This window comes from Cebus imitator, unplaced genomic scaffold (genome assembly GCF_001604975.1).
Source record: "Cebus imitator isolate Cc_AM_T3 unplaced genomic scaffold, Cebus_imitator-1.0 Scaffold190, whole genome shotgun sequence".
In the NCBI taxonomy this organism is placed as follows: Eukaryota; Metazoa; Chordata; class Mammalia; order Primates; family Cebidae; genus Cebus; species Cebus imitator.
This window is the reverse complement of record NW_016107505.1, coordinates 413,203-425,703: the sequence shown is the minus strand read 5'-3', so window position 1 is coordinate 425,703 and position 12,501 is coordinate 413,203. Positions and strand designations below refer to the sequence as shown.

The 12,501-nt window shown below is 55.3% G+C and overlaps 2 protein-coding genes across 9 annotated transcripts in view; one reads left to right on the top strand and one right to left on the bottom strand.

Moving 5' to 3' along the window:
- BRSK1 (BR serine/threonine kinase 1) overlaps positions 1 to 2,119 on the bottom strand; it is a 25,704-nt gene extending 23,585 nt beyond the window's left edge. The window contains exons 1-2 of one of the 4 annotated variants that reach the window (XM_037744995.1): positions 2,088 to 2,106; positions 1,542 to 1,599 (exon numbers count right to left, since the gene is read on the bottom strand). Coding sequence is in view for 3 of the 4 variants with exons in the window: in XM_017546552.2 (XP_017402041.1) it covers positions 1,542 to 1,677 (136 nt within the window). In the remaining variant the exon portion in view is untranslated. Of the gene's footprint in view, positions 1 to 562; positions 661 to 1,541 lie in introns of those variants that run through there. The other 3 variants (XM_017546552.2, XM_037744993.1, XM_037744994.1) reach the window with 3 other exon arrangements.
- Positions 2,120 to 6,188: 4,069 nt separating this feature from the next.
- The window catches only part of HSPBP1 (HSPA (Hsp70) binding protein 1), a 22,019-nt gene continuing 15,706 nt past the window's right edge, over positions 6,189 to 12,501 (top strand). The window contains exons 1-3 of one of the 5 annotated variants that reach the window (XM_017546547.2): positions 6,189 to 6,551; positions 6,884 to 7,226; positions 10,736 to 10,940. In XM_017546547.2, coding sequence (XP_017402036.1) covers positions 6,975 to 7,226; positions 10,736 to 10,940 — 457 coding nt within the window. In that variant the 5' untranslated portion in view covers positions 6,189 to 6,551; positions 6,884 to 6,974. Of the gene's footprint in view, positions 6,657 to 6,678; positions 7,227 to 10,735; positions 10,941 to 12,501 lie in introns of those variants that run through there. The other 4 variants (XM_017546548.2, XM_017546549.1, XM_017546550.1 and 1 more) reach the window with 4 other exon arrangements.

The following is a 12,501-nucleotide window of genomic DNA, read 5'->3' as shown; positions in this document are numbered from 1 at the left end:
CCCCAGCCCCTCCTCCCTCAGACCCAGCCTTCCAGACCCCAGCCCCTCCTCCCTCAGACCCAGCAGTCCAGACCCCTAGCCCCTCCTCCCTCAGACCCAGCAGTCCAGACCCCCAGCCCCTCCTCCCTCAGACCCAGCAGTTCAGACCCCAGCCCTTCCTCCCTCAGACCCAGCAGTCTAGACCCCTAGCCCTCCTCCCTCAGACTAGGAGTCCAGACCCCTAGCACCTCCTCCTCCAGACCTAAGAGTCCAGGCCCCTAGCCCCTCCTCCCCCAGACCCAGTAGCCCAGGCCCCAGCCCCTCCTCCCCCAGACCCAGAAGCCCAGGCCCCAGCCCCTCCTCCCTCAGACCCAGTCTAGGTCTGACCCCTTCCTCTCTTGTAACTCAGGAATTCAGGTCAGCAACACCTTCACACTCTTACCACCAGGATCTGGGGCTCTGGCCCTCTCCTTTTCCCTAAGGTCTCATCTCCTAGTCATGACTGGGTCCCCACTCCTGTGGACTCTGGCCCTGAGCTTCATAGAGACCCTGGGTGTTTGGCTCCCATGTCACCTCCACCCACCATCCATCCGGCAGGAAGGCGGCCGCGGCCGGTGGCCAGCGTTCAGCAACAGCAGAGGATGAACGCCCTTTCCACAGCCGCTCCGGGAGGCTCGCCTGCTGCAGCCCACCTTCCCACCCTCCCTCCTATTTCCCACTCTGAGCCAGCACACCAAAGAGGAGGACAGCATACTAGGCCCCACAGCCCCATCACCCCAACTCGATGCCTGGAGAGCAGGAGGCCAGAGGACGGTGGAGAGGGAAGACGCTTCCCAGGACAGAGGCACTCCACCCCAGTCTGCAGCTGTACTGCAGCAAGAGCCTCAGCTTCCAGCCGGCCCCACTCCGCAGGCCGCCTTCTTCCCCTCCGCGGCCCTGGAGCCCCTCCAGCCTCTGGGGCCCCAAACTCCCTGTCCCAACACTCGGGGTTCCGACCACCCTCATCCTCAGACCCAAGAGTTCAAGCCCCCAGCCCCTCCTCCTTCAGACCCAGGAGTCCAAACCCCAGCCCCTCCTCCCTCAGACCCAGGGGTCCAGGCCCCCAGCCCCTCCTCCCTCAGACCCAGGAGTCCAGACCCCAGCCCCTCCTCCTACAGACCCAGGAATCCAGGACCCCAGCCCCTCCTTCCTCAGACCCAGGAGTCCAGGACCCCAGCCCCTCCTCCCTCAGACTCAGGAGTTCAGGCACAGCCCCTCCTTCCTCAGACCCAGGAGTCTAGACCCCCAGGCCCCCCTCTCTGAGACTCAGGAGTTCAGGTCCCCAGCTCCTCCTCCCTCAGACCCAGGAGTCCAGGTCCCCAGCTTCTCTCCTCCAGGACCTCAGAGTCTGTGCCCCCACCCCCTCCACCCTGGGTCTCAGGGGTCTGAATTCCAAGTCCCTTCTCTATGAAGGGCCCAGGGGTCTGGGCAGCCAGCCCCTGCCCTTTGAATACCCTGAATCCCTACTCTGCCCCCACCTCCACCCTGCTCCCACCCCAGGTGTCCCCTTCTGCTAGGCTCACCTGTCTGTCCTTTGCCCAGTGTCTTCTCCAGCCGATAGGGGCCCACATATTGGGCATGCTGGGGTGGGTGGGGGTGGGGGTGGGGGAGGTGGTAGGCAGGAGAGCCCCCGCCTCCCTCCTTGGCCCCGGACGACATGGTGCCCTTGGTCCCGGCCCGACCGGTCCCCCGGCCGCCCCCCCTGCGGCCGGTCGCCCCGTCTCTCCGGTGGGGGCCGGCGACCGCTCCGTCCCGGCCCCCCCGGCTGCCCCCCACCTCTCCGGGGGTCCCCAGGGGGCTGGGCTGGCCCCCCCCAGTCGGCGGGCCGCGGAGCTGGGGGAGGGGGGGCTGGCCCGGGGGGTCAGGCCCCGGGAGTCAGCATGGCCCGGGGGGGCTGCGGGGCCCCCCCTCCCCAGCCCTTTTCTGGCCGGCCCCCCGCTTCCTGCGCCTCCCCCCACCGGGGGGGTCTGAGGTGCGGGCCGGCGGATGCTGCAGGCCGAGGTCCCCCCCGCCCCCCCCACGCGCCCTCTCTCCTCCGCCTCCTCCTCCTCTCCGCCTCCCCCCGCCACCTCGTCCTTTCTCTCCGGCACGCTGACATCACCATCCGGGGACTCCGGGCCCTTCCCCAAAGTTAACCCTTTCGGAGGGGGGAGGGGGAGCGCCGGGGGGGGAGGGGGCGGGCCTCCAGTTGGAGGGATGGAGATGAGGTGGGAGGATGCAGGAGAGAGGATGGAGGGAAGGATGGGGAGAGAGAGAGGACCCAACAGATGGGGTAGAGATGGAGATACACAAAGAGAGATGCTGGCTGACACAGAGACCGGAGATTGGCAGACACCGACAGAGACAGGCTGAGGCAGAGAGGGAGGGCAGAGACGGGCAGGCACAGAAGAGAAGGAAGGAATGGCAAGCCGGGCAGACAAGACAGGGAGAGGGAGAGGGAGCTGCTGGAAGCCAACAGAGGGATGGAGAGTCAGAGACTCCGAGAGACAGAGAGAGGAAGGCCTGCCAGAGAGGTGGGGGAGAGGCACGGGGCGGGGGGCGGGGGGCCGCAGGGGGACCGGGGGTACACACAGGTGGAGGGGCACGTGCTGGGGAGAGGTGGGGATAAATTGAGGTAGACAGAGACAGAGAAGGGAAAGAATTCTTGGAGTTGCTGGCCCAAAACTCATCTCTGTTTCCCTAGCCTTCTAAGCTCACCCACCCAGGTCTTTGTGGGCAAAGTCTGTGTCCCTGCCAATGTCAAGGCTCCATATCTACCCACAGCCCAGACTGATTTAGGATTCACTTTACTTCTACAGAGAAGATTCCAGAACCCCCTGAACTCCGTGTATGTTTTTAGACCCCCACGTATTCTCTGTCCTCATCACAGGGTCCTTTACATCTTCACGTGGGCCCTGGTGTACCCCATACATCCCCACTGCAGCTCATCCCCCAGCATGTGCTTTTCCTGTGAGTAACCCAGCTGCCCCCATTAGCTTTCCCCATAAGCCATAGATCCCTCTATGACATGTACCCGAAAGTGTTAGATGCCCCTTTAATTCTCAAGTCCCCTATAAAGAGCACCCAGGGCTGGGCAAGGTGGCTCATGCCTGTAATCCCAACATTTTGGGAGACCAAGGTGGGAAGATTGCTTAAGATCAGCCTGGACAACAAAGCGAGACCCGATCCCTACAATAATATTTTTAAAAATTAGCCAGGCATGGTGGCATGTGCCTGTAGTCCCAACCACTGGGGAGGCTGAGGCTTGGACCAATGAGTTGAAGGTTGCAGTGAGCTATGTTTGTACCACTGCACTCCAACCTGAGCAACAGAGCAACAGAGTGAGGTCCTGTCTCTAACAAAAATAAAACAAAATGCACCCAGGAGCCCTTTGGCTCCTGTGAGATTTCCAAATCCCCTATTCAACACCTTAAGTCCACAAATCTTTAATGAGTGCCAAATCTCAGCCAGGCACTGTACCTATCAGTAAGAACATGGCAGTGACCTAAATCAGCAAAAAGCCCTGTCCTGTGGAGCTTCCATGCTGGTGGATGAAACAGATGATCAACAAGGTCGATGGGCAAAATGTATGGTGTGTTAGCTAATCTGAGGAGGTGACTACAGCAGGGAAGGAGATTAAGAGGGGCCTGTTGAGCAGGGTGCAATTTGTTGGCCAGGAAGCAAAATAAGAGTTTGAGCCATGAAGGGCAAGGGGCATTCCAGGCAGGGGAAACAGCAGGTGCAAAGGTCCTGTGGCAGGAGTGTGTCTGGTGTGTTGTGGAAGCATTGAAGGGGCCAGTTCGGCTGGAGAGGAGCAAGCGAGGGAGACCAAGAAGAAAGGAGACCAGGAAGCGGATCATATGGACCCATAGAGGTAGAGTGGCCATATGTCCTGGTTGATGCCCAGTCCTCTGTAACTTTCTTTTTTTTTTTTAAAGACAGAGTCTTGCTCTGTCTCCCAGGCTGGAGTGCAGTGGCACGATCTCAGCTCACTGCAACCTCTGCCTCCTGGATTCAATTGATTTTCCTGCTTCAGCCTCCTGAGTAGCTGGGATTACAGGCATGCACCACCACACCTGGTGAAATTTTTGTGTGTTTATTTATTTATTTATTTATTGAGATGGAGTCTTGCTCTGTCTCTGGAGTGCAGTGGCACAATCTCAGCTTACTGCAACCTTCACCTCCCAGGTTCAAGCAGTTCTCCCTTCTCAGCCTACAAGTAGCTGGGATTACAGGCATATGCCACCACACCCAGCTAATTTTTTGTATTTTTAGTGCAGATGGGGTTTTACCATGTTGGCCAGGCTGGTCTTGAACTTCTGACCTCATGATCTGCCCACCTCAGCCTCCCAAAGTGCTGGGATTACAGGTGTAGGCCACTGTGCTAGGCCTTTTTTTTAGTAGAGACAGGGTTTCCCCATGTTGGCCAGGCTGGTCTCAAACTCCTGACCTCGTGATCCACCCTCCTTGGCCTCCCAGTTACGGGTGTGAACCACTGCACCCGGCCAGTTCTGTAACTATTAATGGATCCCTTTGTGCTCTCAAATATCTTGCTATAGATGAAAAATTATATGATCACTCTCTGTCTTTTTTTTTTTTTTTTTGACAGGGTCTTCCCTCTGTTGCCCAGGCTGGAGTGCCATGGGGCAATCATAGCTTCCTGCAGCCTTGACCTTCTTGGCTCAAGTGATCCTCCTGCAGCGTCCCATGCAGCTGTGACTATAGGAAGATGCCATCACGCATGGCTAATTCTTGTATTTTTTTGTAGGGATGGGGTCTCGTTATGTTGCCCAGGGGGTCTGGAACTCTTGGTTTCAAGTGATCCTCCCATCTTGGCTTCCCGAAGTGTGAGATTATAGGCCTAAGACACTGCATCTGGGCGTGTATTCGGACATCTGCATCCGAATTCCCAGGATCTGTGCACAGGTTATCTTGCGTGGCTGAAGGGACTTCGTCCATTTGACTGAGATAGGGAGGTGATCCTGGCTATTTGGGTGAGCTCAATGGCATCACAAGAGTACTTGTGAGAGGGATGCAGGAGCAGTCAGTGACAGAGTCGGAAGACGAAGTAGAGCTCAAGGTGATGGGGCCACCTGTCAAAGAACGAGTGTGGCCTCTAGAAGCTGGAAAAGGCAAGAAAAACACTCTCCCCTGAGCGTCCAGAAGGCATGCAATCCTGCTGACAGCTCGGTTTCAGCCCCATGAAACCCATTGTGGGTTTCTGCCTTCCATAACTGCAAGATAATACATGTGTGCTCTTTGAAGCCACCACATTTTTAGTAATTTGTTAACAGCAGTAATAGGAAACTAATATAATAGGACATCCACAGGCCCAGACGCACCTAACAACACAGTGCTAGAAACACCACACACACATACACACACACACACACACACACACACACACAGGCGCGCACACACACGTACACGCGGACACCCACAGCCTATCTGTTTGGTCTTCCCGTTTCTGCCCAAAATATCCCTCTGCACAACCACTCCCAGCAGGTGGTTGATAACATTTGTGACTGTGGGCCCATTTTGCGTTGAGCACAATCTTTTCCTGGAGGAAAACGCCTCCTGTCCAGGACCAACACGAGAGTTTCTTTAAGCCCAGCCCAGGGCCAACACCTCTGCAGACCAGGCCCGCACCAGCAGGTGCCCAGGCCTAAACCCCACGTCTGGAGCGCAGTGTCCTCGGGCCTCCCCAGCAAGCTGGCTCTTCTGGCGCTCTGGATCTTGCCAGGCTCTGGGGCACTTTGCTTTCCGGCCCCAGGGCTTACGAATCCTCTCCTCTCTACCTGGCAAGACATTGGAAACATTCCATAAGGGAGAGGCTGAATAATGAGAGGGGTCCACGCTGCAGCTCCATTTGACGAATGGGTAAACTGAGACCGAGAGAGGCGTTGGGGGGGCCTAAGACTCACAGGCCAGCCGTTACAGTTGCGACCCCAGGGCCCCAGTAGATGGGGTGGTGGCCCCAGTGGAGGGGAAAGTCAGATTAGGGGGCAAAGCCCCAAATCCTCTAAGGATGAGGTACCTGCATGACTGACAGTAATAGAGTGGGCGGGGCAAGAAAAGAGGGCGGGGCCTAACTGGGAGAGGTGATGGGTCTAAAACAGGGGCGGGAATGTTAGTGTGGGCGGGGTTATAAGGGGATGGGTCAGATCTGGGGGCGGGGCTCGAGTCAGGACAGGGGTGGTGCTTGCAATAAGGATCGGGGGCGGGACTCGCCGGGGTGCAAAAACTGGGCCAGGGGCGGGGCTTCGGCCGGCGACGTGAGCGTGAAGGGGCGGGGCCTGCACGAAGGCGCATCAGAGCTTGGAGGCGGGTCCTGGATGGGAGGGGCGGGGCCGAATGCAGCATTCGGCCAAGTGAGAAGATGCCGAGAGCCGGGCAAGCGGCTTCAGCCTCATCCACGGCCCGAAGTTAGGTGGGTACACCTGGAACTTCCGGGTGAAACCGTGCGCATTTCCGGTTAAGATGGCGGCGCCCAGCAGAGGCTGGTGCGGGCGACTTTGTCTGTAGGAGCAGCGACGGCTTGAGGACCCGGGGAGGTGAGATCCTACCCACTCCGGCGCCCGTCTTCGGAGAGGAGGGAGAAGACTTGTTGCTAAGGCGTCCAAAGGGCGGGCTTGTTGCTATGGAGGTGGAGCAGTTGGGTTGCTAAGAGACGGGACGCACGCAGTGGAGATGGGGAAGGGGAGTTGTTGCCAGGGAGAGTGGGTGGGGCCTGTTGCCAGGGAGAAAGGAGGGGCTTATGACTTTGGGGAAGGGTCTTGTGGGTATGAAGGAAGGACAAGGGCCTTTGGTTAAGGGGACTGGGGGCAGCGTGATTTGGGGTGATGGGGGGGCACCAAGCGCCCCTAAAACGCCGCCTTCTCAGCAGACCCTCAAGAATCGACCCGTCAGGACACCAGAGCTGCTTCAGCGGTGAACACCTTCTCCCCTTAACATATTCTTCCCTTCACAAACTGCCCATGGCGGACGAAGGCTCAAGGGGCAGCCGCCTGCCCCTGGCACTACCCCCGGCCTCCCAGGGTTGCTCTTCAGGGGGGGGCGGCGGCGGCGGCGGCGGCAGCGGCGGCGGCTCCGGCTCCGGCTCCGGCTCCTACTCGGCCGGGGGGTCGGGCAATTCCCGGCCCCCACGCAACCTTCAAGGCCTGCTGCAGATGGCCATCACCGCTGGCTCTGAAGAGCCAGACCCTCCTCCAGAGCCCATGAGTGAGGAGGTAAAGGATGGGGACCCAAGAAGCTGGCGTGAGGGGCCTGGGGACAGAGAGAGGTACCTTGGAAAGTGTGACTTGCTGAGCAAGTGGGTGGGACGCAGGAGTCCAGGTGTGGAGGCATTGTGGGCTATAATTTGTGCTAGATGGAGTCATCGTTGATTGAAGGTCAGATCTCAAGAGTGCCTGAGGGACAGATCCTCTCAAGAGCTAGACCGACCTGGATTCAGCATTGTCCAGCTGTGTGACCTTGGGCATATTACTTAATCGTTCTGAGTCTCAGTTTTCTTCATTTTCAAATTGATAATAACTACTTTATAGGGTAATTCTGAGCTTCCACTTTAAGTAGGGCTGCACACAGTGCCCAGCATACAGACAGTGCATCTCAAGGCAGCAGTATGTTTTCATGAAGAGCACAGGCTCTGTAGTCCGGCTGCTTTTTTTTTTTTTTTTTTGGGGGGGGGTGGGCAGAGTCTTGGCTGGAGTGCAGGGGCACAGTCTTGGCTTCCAGCAACCTCTGCCTCCCAGGTTCAAGCAATTCTCGTGCCTCAGTCTCCCAAGTAGCTGGGATTACAGGCATAGGCCACCATCCTTGGCTAATTTGTGTATTTTTAGTAGAGAAGGGGTTCCACTATGTTGGCTAGGCTGGTCTTGAACTCGTGTACTCAAGTGATCCACCTGCCTCGGCTTCCCAAAGTGCTGAGATTACAGGTGTGAGCTGCCACACCTGGCCTAGACTGCTTGGGTTTGTTTTCAGGCTTTGCTAATTGCTGACTATGTGACCTTGGGTAAGTCACAACCTTTCTGTGCCTCAACTTTCTCATTTGCGAAGTAGGGATAACAATGATACATACCTCATAGAGTTGTTTTGCCGATTAATAGCAATAGCTATTATATATAATGTTTAATTGGCAATCACTGTATACAGAGCATTGTGCTAACCCACTTACATACATGATGTCATTGAACCTTTAGGATATAGTGAGGCAGGAAGCAGGCACAGAAACATTAAATAGCTCACTCAAATTTACTTAGAACTGTGACTAAGGAGACCTCTTTTTTTTTTTTTTTGAGACGGAGTTTCGCTCTTGTTACCCAGGCTGGAGTGCAATGGCATGATCTCGGCTCACCGCAGCTTCCGCCTCCTGGGTTCAAGCAATTTTCCTGCCTCAGCCTCCCGAGTAGCTGGGACTACAGGCGCGGGCCACCATGCCAGGCTAATTTTTGTATTTTTAGTAGAGACGGGGTTTCACCTTGTTGACCAGGATGGTCTCCATCTCTTGACCTCGTGATCCACCCGCCTCGGCCTCGCAAAGTGCTGGGATTATAGGCTTGAGCCACTGCGCCCGGCCAGGAGACCTCTTAAGAGTACTCGACACAGGGTCTGCTCCCTTCCCTCCCCCCCAAAAATTCCAGCACTCACTTTTTAGCTCTCACCTCCTTTTTAATTTTATTATTATTATTTTTTTGAGACAGAGTCTCGCTCTGTCGCCCAGGGTGGAGTGCAGTGGCGCAATCTTGACTCACTGCAACCTTTGCCTTTCAGGTTCAAGCGACTCCCTTTGCCTCAGCCTCCCAAGTAGCTGGGATTACAGGCACACACCACCATGCCTGGCTAATTGTTGTATTTTTTAGTAGAGACGGGGTTTCACCATGTTGGCCAGGCTGGTCTCGAACTCTTGACCTCAGGTGATCTGCTCACCTCAGCTTCCCAAAGTGCTGGGATTACAGATGTGAGCCACCGCGCCCGGCCTCATATTGTTGTAAGGCTTTACTCTGACGAGTCTCAAATTTATATCGCTAGGCCAGTAGTTCTCCACTGGGTGTGAATTTTATTCCCCAGGGGACGATTGGTGTGGAGACGTTCGTGGTTGTCACAGCTGGAGGCTGTGGGTGAAGCACCCAGTGGGTGAAGGCCAGGGATGCTGTTCAACATCCTCCGGTGCACAGGACAGCTACACCACGGAGAACTAGCCAGCTCAAAGTGACATTAGCGCTAAAGCTGAGAAATTCTGGTCTAGGCTGGACCTCGACTCTGGGCTTCAGGCAGCTTCCTCAGTCATTTACCTTGGATGTATTATAAATCCCTCCAATTTGACAGATTTGAAAATGAGCTTTAATCCCTGCTCTTCCCACTCCAAATCCACTTTTCGAACCATCTTCCCCATCTTTTCCTGGTTGCTCAGAACAGAGACCTTGGAGTCATCCTTGACCTCTTTCTGTCACACCTCATATCTCACTACATCAAATTGGCTCTCTTTTCAAAGTAAGTCCAGGATCTGGGCATTTCTCCCCACTCCCTCTCTCCTCCCTGCTCCACACCACCTTCTCTTCTGCCTCGTCCCAACCGTAGCCTCCTGATGTATCTTCCTGCACCTGCCCTCCCCTCTCCTCAGTCTGTCCTCAATCAATAGCAACGCAGGTGTCCCCCACTTCTCTGATCAGTGCCCTCTGGCAGCTCCTACACCTATTCAGAGGGAAATGCCAGGTTTTTACAAAAGTTTGCAAGACCTGATGTCATCTGCTCCCCTCACCTCTCCCTCCCTCCTTGCTCACTCTGCCTCCACCACATTGGCCTCCTGGCTGTTCCTTCTGCCTGGAACATTCTTCTAGGTGTGGCCTGGCTCAGTCCCTCACCTGCTGCTTTTCTCACAATTGCCTCCCTGGGACCCTCAGTGACCAACCCATTTTTTTTTTTTTCTCTCAGAGACAAGGTCTTACTCACTGCAGCCTTAAACTCCTGGGCTCCAGCCTTCTCCGCACTCAGCTTTCTGAGTAACTGGGCCATCCTCCCCGCTCAGCTTTCTGGGACCACAGGCATGCCACACCACGCCCAGCTAATTTAAAACATTTTTTTGTGGAGATGGGATCTCTCTATGTTACCCAGGCTGCTCTTAAATTCTTGGGCTCAAGGGATCCCCCTGCCTCAGCCACCCAAAGGGCTGGGATTATAGGTGTGAGTTTATTTCCTTTATTGACTGCTCTTTAACCTGAATGTGAGCCCCACCCCCACCCCCAGAGCAGGAGTTTCTTTCTGGCCCGGGGCTGCCTCTAGTACCTAGAAAAGTGTCTGTGAATAAAATAGATGTTCAGTAGATTATGTCTTTTTCTTTTTTAGACAGAGTCTTGCTCTATTGTCCAGGCTGGAGTGCAGTGTTGTGATCTCGGCTCACTGCAACCTCCACCTCCCAGATTCAAGCAACTCTTATGCCTCAGCCTCCCAAGTAGCTGGGACTACAGGCTCAGACCACCATGCCTGGCTAAGTTTTTGTATTTTAGTAGAGTTGGGGTTTCACCATGTTGCCCAGGCTGGTCTCAAACTCCTGAGCTCAGGCACTCCGCCCACCTCTCCCTCCCAAAGTGCTAGGATTAAAGACATGAGCTACCATGCCTAGCTAATATTTATTGACCAAAGGAACATCAGCACTCAGTTGTTGGCTGTCTTTATGAATGGCTGTTACTTTTTAATTAATGACTGATAGATATCTCCTTTCCTCCTTCCCTTGGTCCCCCAGAGGCGTCAATGGCTTCAGGAGGCCATGTCGGCTGCCTTCCGAGGCCAGCGGGAGGAGGTAGAGCAGATGAAGAGCTGCCTCCGTGTACTGTCACAGCCCATGCCCCCTGCTGCTGGTGAGGCGGAGCAGGTGGCAGACCAGCAGGAGCGAGAGGGGGCCCTGGAGTTGCTGGCCGACCTGTGTGAGAACATGGACAATGCTGCAGGTATCCTGCTTCCCCTGCCAGGACGTCCTGCCCCTCTGCACCTGTCCTGCTGCCACTCAGCTCTTGTCCCTACTCTTGGGGATCACACCATCAGCCTCCTTGCTGGCCTTCTGCCACCAGCCTCCTCACCTCCATTGCCATAGGGAGCAAGGCTCTTCCTCCCCACCATGGCAGGTCAGGTCCCCAACTTCCCTGATAAGCTCTGAGATGGCCATTTCTCTCCCAGTCCTCTGGGTGTCCACTGCCACTCCCCAAAGTGCAAGAGAGAAAGTGGCATGGGGTGATCTGAGCAGAGAAGGCCTCCCCAGGGCCAAGATTTGATCAGACCTGAAGTGAGGTGAGAGTTGTGGGATGATCTCTAGGAAAAGCATTCTAGACAGCGGGAACAGCCAGTGAGGCCAGAATGTGTCTGGTGTGTTCAGAAACAGCAGCCAGGCCCTTGAGGCAGAGCAGAGTGAGTGAGGGGCCAGGCACAGGAAACAACACTGGGGTGGGCAGGGCCTTGCAGTCCCAGGTAGAGGCTGTTTTTCTCCCAGCAGCAGAGCTGACAGAAGGTTTGAGAGCCCACTTCCATTTGCAGGGGTGGTGTGGTATAGCCATTGAGGGCGTGGATTTGGGGTGTCATTTCCTTGGTTCTTGGTTCAGTCTGTGCGGCTACATGGCAGTCTGGTTCAGGCAGTTCCTGGTTACTTCCTCTTGTACACAGGCTGGTGAGGATGGGCTGAGAGAAACCCCCAGGCCCGAATAGGCATAGAGTAAATGTAACGTGTCAGGCATGGGAGTCCAGGTGTCTTCATTTTGGGCAGGGGCTGGATGGAGATTGGGAAACCCTCCTTTGTGAGTGCATTCAGCGCCCTGAGAAGACCCGCAGTGCAGCTGCCCCCCGACCCCCAGCTTACTTTTCCCCAGTGTTTCCTAGCCTTATCTGGACAGAGAACCCCGCTCCAATCCGCAGGATGGCTTTTAACGACTTTGCTCTTTCATTCAGTTTTCGCTTGTTCAGGAAATATCTGTTGAGCAGCTGCTGTGTGCTAAGCATGGTGCTGAGTGTCCAATCACAGCAGCAGCAATTTTATACCTTATTAGTAATCAAATGAGAAGGAAAGCCAAAGATACCATTTCCTCCCTGGCCTTGTGTGCTCTCTCTATATAAATATAAATATATATGTGGATCTTTTCTTTCTTAGTAAAGATGCCCAGTGATGGTGAAGATGGACTGAGGGGAGCATCCTCCCACATGGCTGTTTATACCACTTACTGTCAATTCACAATGTTGTGCAACACCACCTCTATTTCCAGAACTTCTCCATCGCCCCCAAAGGACAGCCAGCACCCATTAAGCAGGCCCTCCCCCGGCCCTCTGGCAACCACTCATCAATGTTTTGTCTCTGAATTCGCCCATTCTGGACATTTCATATAGACGCTTATAACATGTGACCTTTTGTGTCTGGCTGATTTCACTCAGCACAGTGTGTTAAAGGCTTGCCCAGATGGTGGTATGGCATGTGTCAGTGTTAGAGCTTTATATTCCCCCAACTCTTTTTTTTTTTTTTTTTTTTTT